Raw genomic sequence first — 20,102 nt, forward strand, 5'->3', positions numbered from 1 at the left:
CGCCTCGTGTGGCTTGAACGCGCACGCTTACCTGGGTCTTGTACGGAGCACGAGTACCCTCGCTCCAGGCCGCAAGTACCTACCACGGATGCCGCAGGGCATGTATGTACCAACCTGGGGTACGTCGCTGACTCTTCTGCTTCGAGCCTGCAGCTTACTACAGGCAGGTACTCGTACCTCTCTCTCTCTCTCTGGGCAGTACAGTCATACAGTAATGCGCTGCAAACAGAACTCGCGAGTGTACAAGGGAAATACGGCACCAACGGAGGTCGATTCGTCACTTTTCCCATCTTTTCTCATATTTCACTTCTCTTCTCTCATCTCTATCTCCGTCGCTTGGCCCGACCACACGTGCATGCGCCACCGTCCGCCTCTGTCTCGCTTGGCTGTCGAGGTGCAGCCGGTGAAGATCCTGCCTCTTTAGCGCCTTGGGGTTGCGCTGAGCACAAGCGCGGAACGTGCGTGTCTGCGGCCTGGAAACAGCAGAATATTGCTCCATGCAGCAGCAGCATGCATGGCGATGGGGTTTGTGATGAATTGTCTCTCGCCTCGCTTTCCCTTCCCGTCTTTATTGATTTTAATTTAATTAATTTTTGTTTTGTTCCCAAAATCTCTCTCTTCTTTTCCCTTCTTGTACAGTGTTAACCACGCTTCTCTAGCATGTCTCGTCTCCGCACCTCGCTTTGCTGAAGCGCAAGATAAGCCCAGCATCACCCTGCGCGCGCTTCAGCCACGATACTTTTGCGCCGTCTCATCACTTGGGCCCATAGCACACATCCGACGTCGAATACTGTACTAAGCTATCACGATGGGCCACTCTGCTCCCAATTGGGGGCCCTCTTTTCCCCTTCTTTCCCCGTCTCCTCTTGTCCTTTGGCGTTCGACCAAGGGCTGTGAGTGGAGGGCTGGTCAAGGCACGGAACACACGTTCTTGGCTTTTGTGGCACTTGGACAAGCATGTGCGAAGTTGGAGGACCCTCAACAGCGAAATCTCGATTGCAGGCACTTTACGACACCATGGTGGATCACAGGGCCCTTGTGCTCATACAAGGGACAAGGAACGCTGGTTTTCCATGGACAATGCTCTGAATGGTTGACGTCACGGTAACCCAAGGGTCACGTCAACTCAACTTTCCACTCTCCGACCCTTGGACCCATTAGACGGAGAGGGTGTCCCATCAAACCAAGAAGCAGCGCCGCTCCATTCTCGGTGCAATTCCTCTTGAAAGAAACGACACGAGAGGTTTACTTCAAAAGGGGGGGGGAAGGAGGGGGGTCCCTTTTTACGGAGCCTTGAATTCTTCTTCGAAATATCAACCACAAGGCAAAGTACTCAACTGTCCGTACTGTGCACGGTCAGGTCAGCGGGCGGCCGATACTCGTAATACGGCGACGCATTACAGATTACAGGTATACTGCAGCACGTATCATATCAGCAGGTAAGCACAGAATACTAAGCTGGTGCATGTATCAGTTTGGTTTAGGTGCAAAGCAAGTTTGAAGATGGGGCAAGTCAAGTACCCCAGACATGGTGGACGCGCTTACAAAGTAAACGCCAAGGCTAAGCTTCAGCTGTTGCTGGATGGATTGCGAAGTGCTACTACCTACTAATCTATGTACTCGTACTAGACTAGTAGGCAGCCAGCCTTGCTCCAACTTTGCCGTAGCGCCATGACCATTAAAGTGTGTCGCTCTACTTATCAAGTTTGATATCAAATCACAGCCATCCCGGCGGAAAAGGCCAGGACTTTTGCAACCAGGCACCTGCGCCGCGGATCCTCAAAACACGGACAAGTCATGCACAATTTGCAAAGGCGGTGATTATGGCGAAAATGCGCATCTCGAGAGGCTCATTCGGCCATTTTGACCTCATGGTGTCGTCATCGTGACTGTGGAAAGCCCTAAAGGATCCCACAGGAGACTGGAGCAACTGGAGCAGCTACACCCACAGCTCGGATCCCTTCGAGTTATTCAAGCATGGGTGCAGTGACAGCCGGCTGAGGTCAACTGGAAGAAAAGACGGGTCCTGGGAGGAGCCCAAGGACAAGGGTCTTGAGGGGTCCCAAGGGCCCTTAACTTGCATGTATCGTACTCGTAGTGGCAGCCCAAGCTTACAAGTACTGGCAAGTATCCCGAGCCAGTTGATGTGTCTGATTCTGCGCTGACAGGATGCTGCAGCTACAAGGCAGTACTGGAACGGGGCACGGCGACCAGCGTAAGGGCAGGGAAAGACGCTAGCGCCTCATCCAGGGTCGTTCGCATGCAACGGAGACAGCACAGCGATAAATAGCCAATTATCGGAGAGATCGAGCAAGCCGTCCAGCACAGGCTGCATGGCTGCGGATCTCCTGGGACGTCCGGAGACGGTTCCTAGCACTCAAGGTACATAGTACTGTACTACATACCTACCTAGGTATTACGTGCCTCCATACTAACTTGTGGGCACGGCCGCAGCACACCCCGCCATGCCTGTGCAAGTTACATAGTACAGCATCTCCCGGCCTCAGCAAAGTTGCAACTTTCAAGGGTTGCCTGTGCCGCTTCAAGAGGATTTTGGTACTCGTACTCCGCCGCGTCCGGCCCTGCTTCTTCTTTTGTCAGCGGACAACTTCTGGAGTGCAACCACATGCACGGGCACGAGTAAGCTAGAGCGCCCTAGCCACAACTCTCTTGTGCGGCGCAGGCCAATCACACGGCGCGCAGAGGCAGAAAACACCGCGCGGGTACTTGACGATGGCAGCCACGGTACATGCGAACTGCGACGGACAAGACTCAGCGCAACATGGGCTGTACTTTCAACGGACTTTCAACGGACTTGGGCCCCCTTCGCAACGCATCCGTGCGCTAATGCCCTAGATCCGTTGGGAGCTTGAGGGGCAAAGATGCAATTCTTGGACGAGGATGCGGTTTTCATGGGGTGCCGGATTTGCCCCTCTCCAGAGTTCGTCGTCGCTTCTGCTGCGCCCGAGAGTTGCAGTGCATGAGTGCATCTGCTCACTGTCTGCACTGTTTACTGTTGGTTGACCTGCCCACATGGGAAACCAGAATTTGTGCTGACAAGGGCGATCAAGGGGGGTTTTTGGCCTGCCCGTACTCATACGCGCGAGCTCTCGATACGCTGGGCTGTTTTGTTGATTTTATTTTTAGGAGCAATCAGGGTCCTGTCCTTCTGCCCTGCCCAACGATCCAACGATCCAAGTATCTATCTGTATGGTTTACGAGTCTGGGAATTAGTACGGAGCAGTACTCATACCAGGTAATACTCGTACGTGGACTTGTGCAAGCAGTTTGTTTAGTGACGCCTCTTTGACTGATACGGAAGGACGTCTCCGGGTCCAGCGTAGCGCAAGGTTTATGTTCTGCGTGGCTTGCCCCAGGCTTTGCACCAAGCAAGCGTTACCACAGTTCCGGAGCCTTGCTCTTGTTGTGTTTATCACGAGATGGCGAGAAGGGCCATGAGAGAATGGTGACTGAAGCAATCCGCAACCAGCCGGCAAGGAATAGCCGTTTCTTCCAAGGGCCAGGCCAGTGGCGCTGATGCCACGCACAGAATCATATTAGCGGCTTTGTCGACCACAGCTGCCAGGCAAAACCTAAAGCACGCACGGCACTTGGATTGAAGGATTGCGCTGATTGTTGATGTTGTTGTAATCACAGGCAGCGCTTCCCGACTCGTGCCTTGTCCTTGTAGAGTAGTTCGGTTCTTACAAAGCCAGCGTTTGGGCCAGTGTGGCTGATGAGGGGTGGAGTCTGGAGCGGCGATACTTTTGGCATCCATCCGTGGTAGGGCAGGGGGGGGAGCCAGAAGCCAGAGAACAAGTCCCGAGTTTCCGCAGTTGGAGAAGCAGCACACACACTACTTGTTAGTACCTTGGCCTGGAGATGCTTACAAGAACCGCCGCACACATTTTCTTGATTTGCGCAACAAAGTATCGCGCCGTAATTGCGCGGCGAGGAGAAGCCAAGAGACGCAAAGTAAGAGGCGAGATGCTAAGCACGGCCAGTTGTGGCCCAAAAACAAGAATTCGGCGAGAAAAGAGATAGCTGGAGAGAATAAATGACGAGTACGTACTCGTACTGTAAAAGGGAGGCCGGCAAAAGGAACAGAGAGGGGAAAGATAAGAGAGCTAAAGGCGATCATTGCCAGCCGCGGGCTAGTTGAGTGTGGCTGGGCAGGTCGCCATACTTTGAGTCAAGTACGAACGCCGTACTGTAGGCTGTAGGCTGTAGGCTGTAGGTACTAACTCGCCTACTTGTATGTACTGCTGAGGGCATCAAGGTAACTACTGGCTGTTTTACCTCCTCGTCCCAGCAATTTCCTGCAGAAATGCAGGTCCTCGGCTCCCTCCAAGATCCCAGAACCAAGCACCTGCACCTGCACCTTGCTGCGTATTCGCCCTTTCGAGAATGGCTCGTGGCAGTGATTTGTCTGCACGCGGCATCGTTGGTTTACCTTGCACACTACGGAGTACTAGGTAGGTTGTTTTAGTTGTTGAGCACTGGCCCACCGCCCTTGTTGCCTGGCCTGGCCTCTCTCGAATGCGCCTCCAAACTCTCGTCCCCTCCCTCTCCAAGGCGACGACGAGCCATGCGAGCCATGGTAGCAAATGGTAGCGAATGGCCGTCGTCTCTTTATCCCCTTTCAATCTCCGGCCCGGGTTAGCCTTTTCATGCATTAGGGCCTGGGTTTGCTTACGGGGCCTCTTCCATTCTTACAAGCTTTAGCTTTTGGATAAACAAATCAAGACGCTCTACCAATGCATTCCCCGCGCGTCAACAGCAATTAGCTCCGCCCGCAGAGTTCAGGCTTGTCAGGCACATGGATAGCAGAAGAGTGCAGGAAGAAAACGACTCGGAGGCCACGGGGCGGCAGCAGCAACAACAACAACAACAACAACAGGGGTTGCCAGCGAGGGAGGATGAGAAGAAGAAGAAAAGAAAAAAAGAAAAGTTGAACCCCTTTGCCGATGACGTCTTGACGACCCAGCAAGCTCTGTCGATCACCAAAATCCCCCATTGCCTCTCCACGCGCATGGCTACGAGGATCTCGACTTTTGCGGAGGGATCGTTGAATCCGGGCGGCCATGAGAGAAGAAGCCGCTCGACCGTCTCCCCCAGACCAAGCCCTGGGACTCCGCCTGACCCCACATGGCCATGAGGAAAAAGCTTGACTGGGCTTGACTGGGCTGGGCTGGATGGGATGGGATGGTACATACATGTACGAGGTCGAGCTAGCGAATGCCACAGGTACAAGGACCAGCTGGACGGGGAGCCGTTGCTTTGCTTTGCTGGCTGCATGCGACTGTGTCAGCTCTTGAAGCTACGAGATGCCGACGCAAACGTGCCGGACGGATGTGATACGAGCGACAAGAGACGAACTGAAGCTTTGGCAGCAGATACGATGCGCCATGCACAAGCCGCAGTGCGAAGTCGCAACCCCAACAAGTCTGCCGTTACTCGTTCACGTCGTTGACACGCTCGTCAGCAACTTTCTACTGGATATCAAGTATACACGACCAGACCCATCGCCTGTCAACTCGACGCCAACCCTGTCTGTGATCGACAGCACCGTCTTCTCTGGCCAGATAAGACAAAGAGGATTTCCCCTACACCCCCTTTCCCCCAATGGACATTTTCAAGAAATCGATCGAGGTCTGCTGCGTTTTTTTCCCTTTCCCAAGTTCTCCGTTTTTTTTTCTTCTCTTTTTTTTAAGGGACCAAAGAGAGTAAAAAAAAAGCGCAAGACTATAATTGTTGTGAATGGGAACTTTGTCAAGCTTTTGCCACTGGCGTGATGTCAAGTTAGAATTTGAAAGCGCTGCATGGTTCTTTAAAAGATCAAGGATGCCAGTACCTCGGAAGCACAAAGTAGTTTCGGAGTACTCCGTATTCCGTACTGCTCCGTAATGCACTGCTGCATTCAATATTGTGGACAAGGCGTGTACCTTTGCTTGCCTTGACATGACAGTCTTTCTCCCAGCGGCGTGAGACTATGAAGACTTGTTGATCATTGCTCTTTCCGTCTCCGTCTTCTGGCAGCCACCGAGTGCTGCATGTACGAAGTCCTATGGGTGTTGTTCAAGGGACTCGCGTTGATTCTGCGCTGGGACCGTGTTCTATTGCATTCCCTAGATTTGCGATCAAATTCTCTCGTGATGAGGAATCTTCACGATGCCATGAATCGCGGAGATCGAGATGCTATGTTTCCGTGGCATTCCCCCATGAGCACCACTGGTGTTTATGTTCTCTATTTCTTCTCCGAGTTAGATGGAAGCCTCTTTGACCGGTCAGCAGAGAGAATTGTCTCCTAGGCCATTGATACTGTGCATCGAGCGGTCTCCTTTTTTTTCTTTCTTTTTTTTCTAACTTTTTGCCGCATTGCTTCTTAATTTCTACCCCTTTCTCAGTCCCTTGTTCCCGGCTCTTATTTCAGCCAGAGTTCAAATGTGGCTTGTGACAACGCATTGGCACGTCTCACGGCCAACAACACCAACACAACAACTCATCATTAGTCACGATGTTTGGGCCCCCTGGCGTTGACATGCATCTTCCCGGCGCCGCCAGTGCGGTAGCTGGTATGCCCTATTCCAATAAAAGATGCCTCCGTTGGGGGCCAGACCACACAAAGTCTCACTACAGAGAGAGGCCCGCGTATCATGTACACGATACAACATGTTTGCCGCGCTGAGCAGACCAACAAAATAGGGAGGGAGCAGCAAGTACCGTGAAATTCGACTCCATCGAGATCCGGGATACTCAACTGGCCCCCTTGTGATTGGAAAGTCACACAGCCCCCCCTTACGGAGGATTTTCCATTTTGTATCCGCAAAGAGATGCTGCTGGCTGCAACTTCTTGTATACGAAAAAAACACCCACGGCATCCTTTTGAATATTCGTGCTTTTTTTGCCATTCCAATTCCAAGTGCGCATTGCGTTATACATACGTACATGCACCTCGCCCACATGCAGGACAAGACAAAAATTCCAGCACATGGGTGGACGAGAAGAAAAGGTCCCTCCAATGATTTATTTGTCTGAAGAAGGGAGGGGGGGGGCGAGGAATGATACAAGCACTGGTTTCACTCCAGGGTTGTATTTTTTTTTTTTTTTCTCGCTTTTGGATATCACCCTTTATTCCCATGATGAAGCAGCCACAGTTTACACTGCCCTGTGACTTGTTACGACATCCATCCCGTCTCATCCTTTTTTTTTTTTTCTTTAACCCTTTTTAATCTCCAGTATCGATCGTATCAGGGCGTGTGTCAGGCTACTTTTTAACTTTTTTCGAGAATGAATGATACGATACCTGTCATCTGTAATACAAACGAAAAAAAAAAAAAAAATCATTGTAGATGGTGTTCTCAACTCGCAGCCACCCATGCCCAAACAGAGCCAAATGCAACCTAAAAACCTGCCCATCACAGCGCAAATCGTCATCAGGATCACCCACACGCCCCCTCCCCTACTCGTCCAAAGATCACACACGTCCCGTCACATTTCACAAAAAAGATCCCCGCCCAGCGTAAAAAAAATTTTTAATTTGGTCCCTGGCAGCTAAATAGCCGTTTAGACTGCCTTTGGCGGCATTGGAGCATCAGCATGAAGCAATCGACAGGGCGTGGCATCCACATGGCCCCCCCTTCCGAAGATTTTCGATTGCACATCTTTGATCGTCATCCGGTGAGGTACAAGATTGACGTGAGAAAAATGTTCTATTATTCTACGGCTTTGACTTTATAATAAAGAGGTAGAGAACGCGTCTTTCTATGTATATTTGTTGGTTCAACAGTCTGATTTGCGTTTGCCCTTTCCGGTCAGTGAATGAAAACAAAAGGACAAGGTAGCAGGTAGTATTTCTATATACACACATCATTTGAACAAGCCTTGGTAGTTTAAACGCCCGGATAAAACAGCACCCCCTTCCAATACCATGGTGAACAAACATCAATACGCAATATGACCAAAGTAAAGAAAAGTGAAAGAAAAAAAGTCGTTGCATCTAAACCTTCCTTTCCTCCAGGGTAGGCACTCATTTTCGGTTCGGCACCGGAGGCGGGCCCATCTTTGAAGCTCCGGTGTCGACCCGCTTCGAGGCCGGCAGGTCCGGGACTTTGAAGCCTCCTCCGCCGTTGCCAACCTGTGTGAAGCTGCCGCCCTTGAACCACCGGTCTTCCTCTGCCTTGCGTTTCCGACTCAGCTCGGCGCGCACCTTGGGATCGACCAGCTCCAGACCCTGCACGGGGGTGAAGGCCAGCGACGACTGAGTACCAGCCGCAGAGCCGACGGTGCTTCCCACGCCCGACGTCCGGAGCCCCTTGCCGCGGAGATCCATGCCGGGAGCCATGCCAAAGCCTCCAATGGATGACGCCGTGCCTCCGCCCAAGGTGCTGGCACCGCCCCAGCCCTTGCTCTTGACGCCGAGTTTGGCTCGCGTACGCTGATCGACTTGCATGCCACGAATACGTCCATCGTTGGACTGGCCAATCATGCCCATGCCCACCGTACCTTCGCCAGTGCCGTAGCCGACTTCTTTTTCCTCCTTGCCAAAGGCCATGCGGTTCTGGGCCTTGCGCAGCTCCGTCATGGCGAGCGCCTCCTTGGCCTTCCTGGCCCGGCGACCACCTCGCTTTCGGGCGGGCTTGTCATCCGGCACCGGGAGTGCTCGCTGTCCTTTGTTAGGTGGGGGTTCGGTAAGTTTCTCCAGCCTTTCCAGGCAGGCAGATTTCAGTTGCTCTCCTGTTGAGCCATCGGCGCTTGAATGGATGCGGTCGACTCGCGCGGCCAAGACGAGCTTAGCTGCCACGATTCTCATGGCTTGCTTCTTCAAGTCGTTGGGAATACCCCTGATAATCTCAGAGTTGTAAAGATAACCTTGCTGACGGATTCCAATGTTGGTCGCTAGACCAGCCTGTCGTTTCTTGGAACCCCAGGAAGGAATATTGCATGCCGGTGTCTTGGACAAACCTGTCAGGCCTCCAGCAGCATTGAGAAGCTGTGCAGCCGTGAGGGAGCCGATGAGGATGGTCAAGTTGGGTGCGAAAATGTTCATTCGTGACTGCACGTACTCTGTAAGAGTCTGCTTCGCTCTGTGCAGGGCAATCATCATTTCGCAGGCTTGTCGCACTCGCTGCAGCTCCTCCGCCACCATTTCGTGACCTTTCGAGGTTGTCGCTTCTACCGTGACAATCATGAGAGAAGGTCCGTCAAGGACGGCCTTTAGCCCGACTCCAAGAGGATTGTTTGTCGAAGTCTGAAGCGCTTTGATGCTCTCCGAGTCCATGGGGCCGTTTCCAATGATGGCCACCACCTTGGCATATTCCAACGGAGTCGTGACGAGGCGTTCTAGTTCGGGAAAGCGTGTCGAGTAATGATCGCGAATGAACTTGTGCACCAACGCGACTTCGCCATCAATCATGGTTGATAGGCTGTTGGACTGCGTCAACAGGTGATACTCGGGGTGGTCTTCGATATTGCCGACGCTGGTTTGCTGCGCCGTCGGTTGTGACTGGTAATGTGTGATTTTCTGTAGGAGTCGAGCCAACACGTCAGGGCTAATTGCTCATCTCGAAAACGATGTAAACAAGCCATCCAAAGAGGTTTTGGGGGCAAAGGGTAGGGGATCTACTAACCTCGAGGACAGGTTCCAGCGTCTGCATCAAGCTGGCCACGCTGCGGACGTCTTTGACGGCGCCCAGCTGCATCTTCTCGACCTTTGCCTTGGTTGCTTCTGTATCCTCCATGTCGTTCAACGCACCCGCGCCTTCATCCTCCGAGGCCTCGTCATTGTCGTCGTCATCGTCCACATCCATGGCATCGCGGTCGCCATTTGCTGTCTTCTCCGCCTTTTCTGTGAGCACGAGGCCATCGTTGTCCAGCTCATCTGCCTCGTCTCCTGAGCTTCCAAAGTCGTTGAGCAGGTCGTCGGCGACTGTCGACATGGTTGCGGCTGGCTGGCTGACAAGCCTATCTCTCTGATCTTGGTTATATCTTAGAAAATTGAAAAGAAGAATAGAAAAGAATTGTCTCGATCAGGCGACGTGCAACCTGCTGGATTGCAAATAGCTTTGTTGGGCTTCTTTTTTTTCTGTTTTGAATGAAGCTGCGAGGCTGAGAAACGAAAGACGTAGTAGCCAAGTTTGGCGGTGGCCCGTGCACTATAACACCAAATCAATCTCTTATCGTCGCGATAAGGCGGCACTAAGCAAGTACTTTGTACCCACTTCAAGCACCTTCGCTGCAAGTCTGTCTGTTCCGCCTCTCCCAAATTTCAGAGCCTCGCCAGCTGGTTTGAGCTCTTTGGACAAGGTCTGGCTGCCGCAAGAGCTCGCTTCAGCTAATCGAAGCGAACCTCGGATTTGATTTCTTTACAATCGTCTCTACCAAGCGTTGCACAAGCCATCCCACACAATGGAGTCGTCGCGTGGCCCGCCCAAGGTCAAAAACAAGGCGGCAGCGCCCATCCAGATCAGTGCCGAGCAGCTTCTTCGTGAAGCCGTCGACCGACAGGAGGTTCAGATCCAGGCACCGACGCAGCGATTCGCCGATCTCGAAGAGCTTCACGAGTACCAGGGCCGGAAGCGAAAGGAGTTTGAGGACTATGTCAGGCGGAATCGCGTCAAGCTCAGCAACTGGCTGCAGTACGCGCAGTGGGAGCTGGAGCAGAAAGAGTTTGCCCGCGCTCGATCAGTCTTCGAGCGCTGTCTCGATGTCCACCCCAACGATGTCCAGGTGTGGACGCGGTACATCGAGGCCGAGATGAAGTCGAGAAACATCAACCATGCCCGGAATCTCTTGGACCGCGCGGTCACGCGGCTGCCCCGAGTGGACAAAATGTGGTACAAATACGTTTACATGGAGGAGATGCTGGGCAACATCCCCGGAACGCGACAGGTCTTCGACAGGTGGATGCAATGGCGACCAAGCGAGGCGGCATGGAGTGCATATATTAAACTGGAAAAGCGATATGGCGAGTTTGACCGAGCGCGCGAGATCTTTCAGACATTTACCATGGTCCACCCCGAGCCCCGAAACTGGATCAAATGGGCCAAGTTTGAGGAGGAATACGGAACCAGCGATCTGGTTCGTGAGGTCTTTGGAACGGCGGTTGAGACTCTAGGGGACGACTTTGTCGACGAGAAGCTATTCATTGCGTATGCTCGGTTTGAATCCAAGCTCAAGGAATATGAGCGGGCGAGAGCCATCTACAAATACGCCCTCGACCGTCTGCCTCGATCAAAATCAAGACTGCTGCACTCTGCATACACGACGTTTGAAAAGCAATTTGGCGACCAGGACGGCGTGGAGGATGTGGTCTTGTCCAAGAGACGGGTGTATTACGAAGAGCAGGTGCGCGAGAACCCCAAAAACTACGATGCGTGGTTCGACTATGCTGGGCTGGAGGAGGCATCCAGGGATGCAGACCGTGTTCGAGATGTCTACGAGCGAGCGATTGCCCAAGTCCCTCCGACGCAGGAGAAGCGGCACTGGCGCCGATATATTTACCTGTGGATATTCTACGCGGTATGGGAAGAGCTCGAGGGCCAGGATGTTGAGCGCGCCCGGCAGATTTACACCACATGCTTGAACCTGATACCCCATAAGAAGTTTACGTTTGCCAAGATATGGCTGCTTGCGGCGCAGTTCGAGGTTCGACAGGGTGACCTGGGAGCTGCTCGAAAGCTTCTGGGGCGCGCGATTGGCATGTGCCCCAAGGACAAGCTCTTTGATGGATACGTTGATATAGAACGGAAGCTGTTTGAATTCGTGCGCTGCCGGACGCTATACGAGAAGCACATCCAGTACAACTCGACAAACTGCCAGACGTGGATCAAGTTTGCCGAATTGGAGCGCGGCCTAGATGATCTTGATCGTGCGAGAGCCATCTTCGAACTGGCTGTCAGCCAGCCGCAGCTAGACATGCCGGAGCTGCTGTGGAAGGCTTACATCGACTTTGAAGAGGAAGAGGGCGAGTACGAAAAGACGCGCGACCTATACGAGCGACTCCTCGAGAAGACGGACCACGTCAAGGTCTGGATCAGCTACGCCCACTTCGAAATCAACATCCCCGAAGACGACGAGGCCGAAGAGGAGCAGGAAGAACAACCCGTCAGCGATGAGGCCAAGGCCCGCGCCCGCAAAGTCTTTGAGCGCGCCCACAAGAGCATGCGCGACAAGGACCTCAAGGAGGAGCGCGTCAGCTTGCTCAACGCCTGGCTGTCCTTTGAGCGCACGCACGGCACCGAGGCGGACGTGGACGCCGTGCAGAAGCAGATGCCGCGCAGAGTCAAGCGCCGGAGAAGAGTCCAGGACGACAGCGGCGGCGACAACGAGGACGTCTACGAGGAGTACTTTGACTACGTCTTCCCGGCGGACGACCAGCAGGCCAAGAATCTGTCCAACATCATGGCCATGGCGCAGAAGTGGAAGCAGACGGGAGGCGACTTGTCGGGGGCTTCGTGAGGGCGCTACTGCCCCCCCACTATTGCTATTTACACTGTTTAATATTTTGAAAAAGAAGAAGAAACCCCGTCTAATACTCCGATGGCTTGTCTAATCTCACTCCCCCTCCCCATCTCACCCTGTCATCCAATGTGATTTTCACACATACATGCACTCCTCACAGAGGGACGCTGAGGGACTCATGGGACGGGGCACTCCATATCTGTGCATGCCCACGCGCACACACGCATAATGAACATGCAATATCACCATATCAAACCCCCAGAACAGGCCCATTTGCTCCAGGGACGCACAACGACGTCACCACTTTTCACATACATGCAGCGGTGGGGTTTTCGGGCCGCATTGTGACGTTTCAGACTAGGAGCCAAAAAAGGGAGGCAAGGTGTCCAAGATCTGGATGCGGTTGGATGCCTCTTACACAAGTCATGATGTCATAGACTTACGGAATGTTGAATCCTAGAGATTTTGCCAGGGGGTGCAAAGAAAGATTGCATATTTTGGATTTTGGAGTGGCCAAAGGCCACGAAAAGGACAATTGTATTAGTTCATATGCGAATGATTAGTTACTTGATGTCATATATTAATCACACACTTTTTTTTTTTATCTTCTACCTTTCCATTATATAACAAACATAAAAGCAATCATTAACGTCAGCATTCATGATTCATAAGTTGGGGTCCAGCTTTGCCAGGCCCCCACATCCAAGGAAATCAGTTTAAGCCATCCGAGAGTTTCGTCCCTCAACCTGTTTTCCAGCCCAAATGTCCCAATCATCGTAGATCTACCCTTCATCGCCATCGCCCACGTCGGGCCGTCGTTGCCGAAGCCGCCCATCCCATCCTGCTTCAGCCAAAGCCAGAGTTTCTCACGTTACCTAGCATGGCCGTTGTCCAAGGATTCGTCAAGCCCGCGCCTTTCTCATGCTGACCTACATGAAGATGTGCAACCCTCCATGCAAATTGCCAGATTCGGCCGTGCTCGAGCATGTTGGTTCTCCGCAATGACCATGTTTCCATCCTCTCGGATGCATTCCTTATTCTCCAGAAAGAACAAGCACTCAGTAGCGTCGGTGATCTGTAGTAAATCGATCATTATTAGTCAGTTGTTCTTAATATAGATGAAAAGTATTGAAGAAAACAATTTGGCTAAGCTTGAAGCTCAATCAATCTATGTAGTATGCGTCACGCAGCACATGAAGTTTCAGTTTATAGTCCCAACATTCTCCAATCAGGAAGTGGGCACCCAATACCATTTCCGCAGTTGGTTGTACCATGCGAGTGTGAAATGAATGACTCAAAGGACGGATGATAGAAGTGGCGCGGTGCAGCGACACTTGTCGCCATAAACAGTGTTGATGTTAGGAGCCCAAGAGCGAGCCTGTGGGCCCTGAAACGTAGAAGTGGCATCAAAGATGCCATATAGGAATGTTGTTGGTTGGCGCTCAGACTCATGAGTGGTTGTCGCTCAACGGCTATCCCGCCTAAGAGGCGGTTGGGACAGTTGAGGGACCGCGCTGTATCTGCGGTCGAGGATGTATAGTTCTTCCTCAGTGTCTCCATAGTACCCGTTGTTTCTTGACCGCGATGGAGTTGACCAACTTGAAGATCGTCGTCTTTCTCCAAGTTTCTGGCGTCTCTCCAGTCGCTTCTCATGGCGGCGAACTTTTTCGCTCTTCCACTCCTTGCACTCGTGGGTCATATCTCTGGCTTCCTTGAGCTCGGAGAGTGCGCCTTTGATACCAATGGCGGCTATGCCAACTGAAGCCGCGTCTTGCATAATAGCTTTTGCCCTGAGTTTCTTGGCTTCTTGTGAACTGAGAAGGCCCTCCTTGACCGCTTCTTTCCTAGCCTTCCTCTGCTCCATACTTTTATAGACTCCATGTGCTGCGTGAACTGTAGCAATGGCCGCAAGGCCTGTAGTTATAACTTGCTTACCTCTCATTTTCTTGGCCCTTCTCTCATCCTCAGAAGAGTCTCCTAGATCGGACTCGGATCCGTAACCGCCCCTCCGGCGTGACTGATCCCGAGATCGAGAAGGGTCTCGGGAGCGATCACGGGAGCGATCACGGGATTCCCCACGGTGCCCGCGGCGGCGGTATCTGGGATCGTCGTATACGTGGTCATCATCTCTTCGACCAGAATGGCGTGAGCTCCGGTCATCATAGTCGTCATCATAGTCGCGTCGGCGACGGTCATCAGCAGCGACGAGAGCGCCGCTGCCAAAGCCTAGCTTGGCAAGACCGTCTCGCGCTTTGTCCACGACGCTGCGGCTTCGGCTGCGGTGACGATCCCGATCTCGCGAGGCGTCTCTAGAATCGCTCCTGTCGCGTCCACGGGATCGCGATCGATCAAAGGCCTTCTTGGCACCGAGGGCGCCCAATCCGGCCGTTGCAAGTGCAGCGAGGCCGACGCCTCCATGGCCATCCTTTGATCGTGCACGAGATCGGGAGCGGCTTCTGCCTGTGCGACGGTCCTCTTCGATATCATTCCTGGAGCCGTTGATCAAGCGGTTACCGACCAGACCTCCGATGACCGACTCGGCGAGACCCAGCTTTCCATGGTCTGCGCCGTGAGCGGCATCCACAGTGGCGGCACCGGCGGCAGCAGTGAGAATTCGCTTAGTCTTTTCTCCCCTCCAGCCGCCGGGCTCCTTGGCAACCCGGAAAGCCTCGGTGGCTCCAGCAAGTAGCGAGGCAATAGCCGCCTTTTGAACTTTGCTGGCACCTCTGCCGCTTCTGGAGCTCGAGCGGGAGCGAACGCTGCGGGAGCCAGGGCTTCCACCGCGGCTCCTGGTATCAGAGTGCTTGTCGTCTCCTAGGCCAGTGAGGCTCTTGACGGCCGCTCCAAGACCGGTAGCAGCTAACGCACTCTCAAGGAAGTTTTTGTGGCCCTTCTTGGTATCGCTCTCCTCATCCGACTCGTAGTACTCATCAAGGCGGCCGTCTCGGCCACGCTGGAGAATATAGTTTGCCTTTTGATCCTTCCTTGCTTGTTGCTTGCTGTAGAACTCGGCACCTGAATAAGCAGCGAGAGCACCAAAACCGGCGAGGGCAGCCGACTGGAGAGCGTTGCGCTGAATCGGGGTGCCATTTCCCTCCTTCTTTGCTTCATGGCGGTCATAGAGCTCCTTGCCGCCCACAAGGAGGGCAGCGCCGGCAACAGCAGCAATGAGCTTCTCTTGCTTCGACAAAGTCTTGGTATGCTTGGGCTTTCTTTCACGGTCATCGCCTCCGTGGCTGCTGCCGGCGTACCTCGAGTGACGGTCACTATCCCGGGCGTCGAGCCGCGATCCATAAGTGCGGCGGTATTCGTAGTCCTCCTGGTAGTAGCCGGGCTCTGCAGAACGAGCACGGCGTACATCCTGACTGTGAACATAGTCTCGTCCACTGGGCGGGGGGAAGTCGCGGCGAACCTCCTCTACAGAGAGGCTGCTGTCGCGAGGGTCTGCGCGGGGAACGAGATCGCGGTTCCGAACGTTGGGCTCGCCATAGTTGTCAAAGTAGCGAGGATCGCGTTCATCCACGATGTCCCCGCGCAAGTATCGCCGGGAATATTCATAGTCGTGCGGGCTGTGGCTCGCCATTTTGGAGAAGAGAGTTGAGGCTGCCTTGTGCCGCCTGTAAAGGATGGTTGATTCGTAGAGATTATGCGTCTAAGTGCGCTGGCGGGGTAGCTGGGTTTTATACTGGGTAATATGCCGCACAAAGCTGCGGGCGAAAGCAACTGCCGATGTGGCCCTTGTGTTGTTGATACTATGCTTTGCTTCGCTGCAAGAGTCAGCTGATGAGGGCTTGTGCTGGGCTTTGGCGCGTCTATGCTGGTGTTTGCGGCAGATATACGCAGGGTATCGACGGGATGCTTGAAGAAGCAGAAAGAAACTTTGGCTGCAAGATTTGCGAGGAGCAGGACCAAAAGATATTGTCGAATTGGGGGCCTTGGAAGGAGGGACTTGGCCGCAGCGCCTGCATGAAGCGGCGGGGCAAGACGTAATGGCGACACATGAAGGTGACCGGGGGCATCAGCACCCCTGCTGTTGCCCTGCTTTGGTTTTTGCCTTGCGCTCGGGCGCTGGCGATGTGATAGGGCAAGGCGGTCTGAGCGGCATAATTGCTGAGCTGCAAGCATTTACTGTGCTGTGACAGTATACAGGTATCTACGGAGTACATGCCATGCATCAAGGGCTGTGGCACAGCAGCTGCGCCTCATGGTTCGCTGGCATTTGCTTTGCGCCTGTATGTACATGCGGCGATCTGTGCAGTTCAGTTAGTATAGTAGAGTTGACAACCTGCTAAGAGTAAGATATTCAGCGCCTCCAAAGGTACTCGATACTCGTTCCTGTCAAACGTCAAGCCACAGCAGACACACACGCATCTGGCACACCACAGAACTCGGACGCCCCGATCCCTCCCATCCTCATAGGTACTGTTCACATTAAGCCGCCTCAGCAGCCAGGCAGAGCGCGAGCGCAGCGCTTCTAGGCTGGTCTATGTCTGGCCAAGCTTCGGTCAACTGAACAAGAGCCAGCTGAGCCGCCTCATGCCTGTCTTGGACACCGGGTGACGGACAGGTGCTATTTCACCACGCCTCTCCTCCACGAGCATACGAGTATTGCATCGCCTGACATTGGACGTTCTGGTCCTCCATCTTGCCTTGCCCTGCCGTCTCAACAACCTCGCGGGAGAGCCCCATGGCACCCGCCGCCTAGAACAAGCCCCAACGCCACAGTGAGCCTGAATCTTGAACCTGAGCGCCTCTGGAACAAAATTCCATCTTTCTTGCTGCTTCTCCCTCCTGTTCTGTTCGGCGCAATGCTTCGACCCCGCTTCGCTCCCGAGGCCTCACCCGCCTTTTTTTCGACTCTGTTAGCCACAAACGCCAGCCACCCGTGACTTGACCTCATTCGCCCTGGGTGTGGCTCGTGACGGGATTGATTGGACGCAACAGAGGCTGTCGCTCAAGCCACTTGTTGGCGGGGTGGTGGCCGCTTGGGGAAATGATGTCATGTCTCCAGCGCACAGGAAAAAAATGAAATGCCCCCAACAATATACTGTGCTGTACGAGTACGCTGTCTGTGCCAAGGATGAATATTTTTCTCTAGCACATCGCCCAAGACCTCGTCTTTAGTAATCACCATCTGTTCTTGTATGTTGTAAATGACTCTGCACTCGTTCTTGTTAAAAGTACGAGCAGGGGTACTTTGTACTTTGCACATACAGCAAACCACTTTACAAGGCCACGTTCCCTTTCCAGTCTAGCGCCACTTGCACCTTATCGTGGCACTGCCTTAACAAGAGCATCTCACAATCCTCGAGTCTCCAAACTCGGCAGCCGAATGCTACTCTGGTATCGCTTTGTTATCCAAAGATATACAGAGCCTTGCCTTGAAGTACCCATGTAAGAATAGAAACAGCGTATAAATGGGGCCGGAAGAGAGAAGAAGAAAAAAAAAAAAGTACCGGTTGCCTGCCCCGTTATGTGACGACGTATGTGACGAGGCTCGGCCTGGGCAACTATCTACATTCCAGCCGTAAGCGCCTGTTGGCGTTTGAACTTGACAGAGTTCGCCATTGCTTCATACTCTTCTTTTCTTCATTTGCTTTGCAGATTACTCAATTACCTTGATGAGGCTCTCGCATCAAACAGAAGTATTAGGTTGCCAGATACAAAAATGTCCATGACGCTGAATTACTTTATCGCCATTGCGCTCGCCACAAGCTCCCTCGCGTCAGCGCTGCACTCAACGTTAGTTCTCTATCTACCTACATTAAATCTACCTTGACTCTATACAAGCCTCCATGAACATTAGCTAACGAAACCGGTATTCCCTTCTTTGCAGAACTCCGACTCGCCGCTTCTCACTTCCTGTCCAGCCTACTGCCTTCCCCGATGATCCTGCCCTGACTACTCCCAGACCACTCGTTATTCTCACGCCGAGTGAGTCGGATTTTGATGATGTTGAAAGCACGTTGAGTTTGCCTCTGTAAGTTACCTATTCCTCCCCTTTTATTAGTTGCTCTTGTCAAATTTGAAAAAAATACTTGTCTATTTGTTTCCTGCTATTTGTGCAGTATCTCATTCTAACTGTATATACTGCCAGAACCGCTGAAGACACCACTGTGCCCTTTCAAGATATTGACCCTACCGAAACTGTTATGCCCATACCATTCACGCCGTCTGTTTCGTTCACATCGCCTTCATCTTCATCTTCCGCATCGTTTGCCCCCTCCACGGCATTTGCATCATCATCATCATCATCATCAACCCCATTGACAAACCATGCAGAGAGACGAGTCGCCTCATCCAGCTCTCCCTCCCTCACCACAATAACAGGAACTCACGCCACAAAGCCATCATCTACATCAAACCCGGCCTCAGTGCCAACAGCCTTTGCCAACGCTGCCGTCGGCCTCATCGCCATTGTCGGCCTAGCAATGGCATTATGAGCGTTTATGCACCATCTCGCCAATTCATACCATTTCTGATACCGTCTTCTTCTTCTCCAACGGCAGATGAGAGGTCAATTAGAAGTGGAATATAAAAGGAAAAAATGAAAACAAAGGGATGACAAAAAAGCTTCGTTTTATATATGGACCAAGACGATCCAAAAAATTTTGTAACTAGCACGCCAGCAACAAGTAGTTTTCTTCATAATTCAGTAGAGGAGAGAGAAAGAGTCTGTTTTTCCCTCAGACCCGATGACTGACTTTTTTTTTGGTGTATTATTCTTGAATCCTATCGTACAAATTGAACAGTTTTGCAGCAACATGGTACTACGCTGTCTCGCATCAAATGCCATAGGCAATCCAGCCCTGAAAACAACCCCCCGAAAATACGGATTCAAGAAGCTGATGAAGTAAAAAAAGGCGTAAGAGAAAAAAAAAACCAGATCAAAAAATCTCATTTTGCAACCATTTTGCCAATTAGCATCCATCCCACTTAAATGCCCTTGAGCGGTTTGCTCATCATCTTGTTTGCTTTTCATCATCTTTTTTTTTCCTCACTTTTTTTGGGCGGTCCATCCGTCGTTTGTCTAGCAATAATAATAATAGTAATAATAAAAAGATCGTAACGGAAGCCCTTTGCGTTTCTCATCAATAGCATGGTAGCTGGAGCAATCTTGAACTATGCTCAGGAGTGAAAACATGGAATGGCCCTTTTACAAGCCTTCCGAGATCCCAACAGGTGCAAGACTAGTTATGCCTTTCCAATCCAAATCCTGTGAAATAACATCTTCTCCTGAGCCCCAGAAGTGTGCGAAATCTCATCCCACCCTCTACCGAAAACCATGTCAGAGTAATGATGGTTGCCCAGCCAAGAGGAAAAGACCTCCATATCAACACAAGGTCTCCAATGCCCACGCCCTTAAGCGCTGGCTCTATTTCCTTCTCTCAAACTTTTTTTCCCTTTTTCCTCTTCCCCTATTTCTTTCCCATGTGTCATTCTTTTTTTTTCTTCTTTCTTCTTCTTTTTTAGAAAAGGAAAACCCAAACCAGAGTGCCAAACGCTTTTTGCCGCGTTATAGGTTCCGGACCCAAAACAAAAACACAAATTTCCAGGGGTATCTTTTCCCCCTTTTTTTGGTTGTGCCCTCCTAGAGTAGCGAAACGCCCCGTCTCCGTCGTCTGCCGCCTTCATCTGCG

General features: G+C 52.3%; 5 protein-coding genes across 5 annotated transcripts; 3 read left to right on the forward strand and 2 right to left on the reverse strand.

Annotated features, from left to right (window-relative positions):
- Positions 1 to 4,327: 4,327 nt before the first annotated feature.
- TRIVIDRAFT_65798 (uncharacterized protein) lies at positions 4,328 to 5,158 on the forward strand (the record flags this gene model as incomplete). The annotated part of the gene is made up of 2 exons (XM_014095162.1): positions 4,328 to 4,475; positions 4,680 to 5,158. 2 exons carry the CDS (start codon positions 4,328 to 4,330, stop codon positions 5,156 to 5,158), a joined length of 627 nt encoding a protein of 208 aa, XP_013950637.1.
- A 2,871-nt stretch (positions 5,159 to 8,029) lies between these two features.
- Positions 8,030 to 9,938, reverse strand: TRIVIDRAFT_41323 (uncharacterized protein; the record flags this gene model as incomplete). Its single annotated transcript, XM_014095163.1, has 2 exons — positions 8,030 to 9,523; positions 9,630 to 9,938. 2 exons carry the CDS (start codon positions 9,936 to 9,938, stop codon positions 8,030 to 8,032), a joined length of 1,803 nt encoding a protein of 600 aa, XP_013950638.1.
- Positions 9,939 to 10,407: 469 nt separating this feature from the next.
- On the forward strand, positions 10,408 to 12,459 carry TRIVIDRAFT_56958 (uncharacterized protein; the record flags this gene model as incomplete). Its single annotated transcript, XM_014095164.1, has 1 exon — positions 10,408 to 12,459. One exon carries the CDS (start codon positions 10,408 to 10,410, stop codon positions 12,457 to 12,459), a length of 2,052 nt encoding a protein of 683 aa, XP_013950639.1.
- A 568-nt stretch (positions 12,460 to 13,027) lies between these two features.
- TRIVIDRAFT_216976 (uncharacterized protein) lies at positions 13,028 to 16,322 on the reverse strand (the record flags this gene model as incomplete). The annotated part of the gene is made up of 2 exons (XM_014095165.1): positions 13,028 to 13,537; positions 14,398 to 16,322. The coding sequence occupies 2 exons, from the start codon at positions 16,043 to 16,045 to the stop codon at positions 13,521 to 13,523; spliced, it is 1,665 nt and encodes a 554-aa protein (XP_013950640.1).
- Positions 16,323 to 18,078: 1,756 nt separating this feature from the next.
- Positions 18,079 to 19,145, forward strand: TRIVIDRAFT_111399 (uncharacterized protein; the record flags this gene model as incomplete). Its single annotated transcript, XM_014095166.1, has 3 exons — positions 18,079 to 18,204; positions 18,299 to 18,442; positions 18,560 to 19,145. The coding sequence occupies 3 exons, from the start codon at positions 18,131 to 18,133 to the stop codon at positions 18,903 to 18,905; spliced, it is 564 nt and encodes a 187-aa protein (XP_013950641.1).
- Between the last annotated feature and the right edge of the window lie 957 nt (positions 19,146 to 20,102).

The sequence above is a fragment of the Trichoderma virens genome (genome assembly GCF_000170995.1).
Source record: "Trichoderma virens Gv29-8 chromosome Unknown TRIVIscaffold_90, whole genome shotgun sequence".
In the NCBI taxonomy this organism is placed as follows: domain Eukaryota; kingdom Fungi; phylum Ascomycota; class Sordariomycetes; order Hypocreales; family Hypocreaceae; genus Trichoderma; species Trichoderma virens.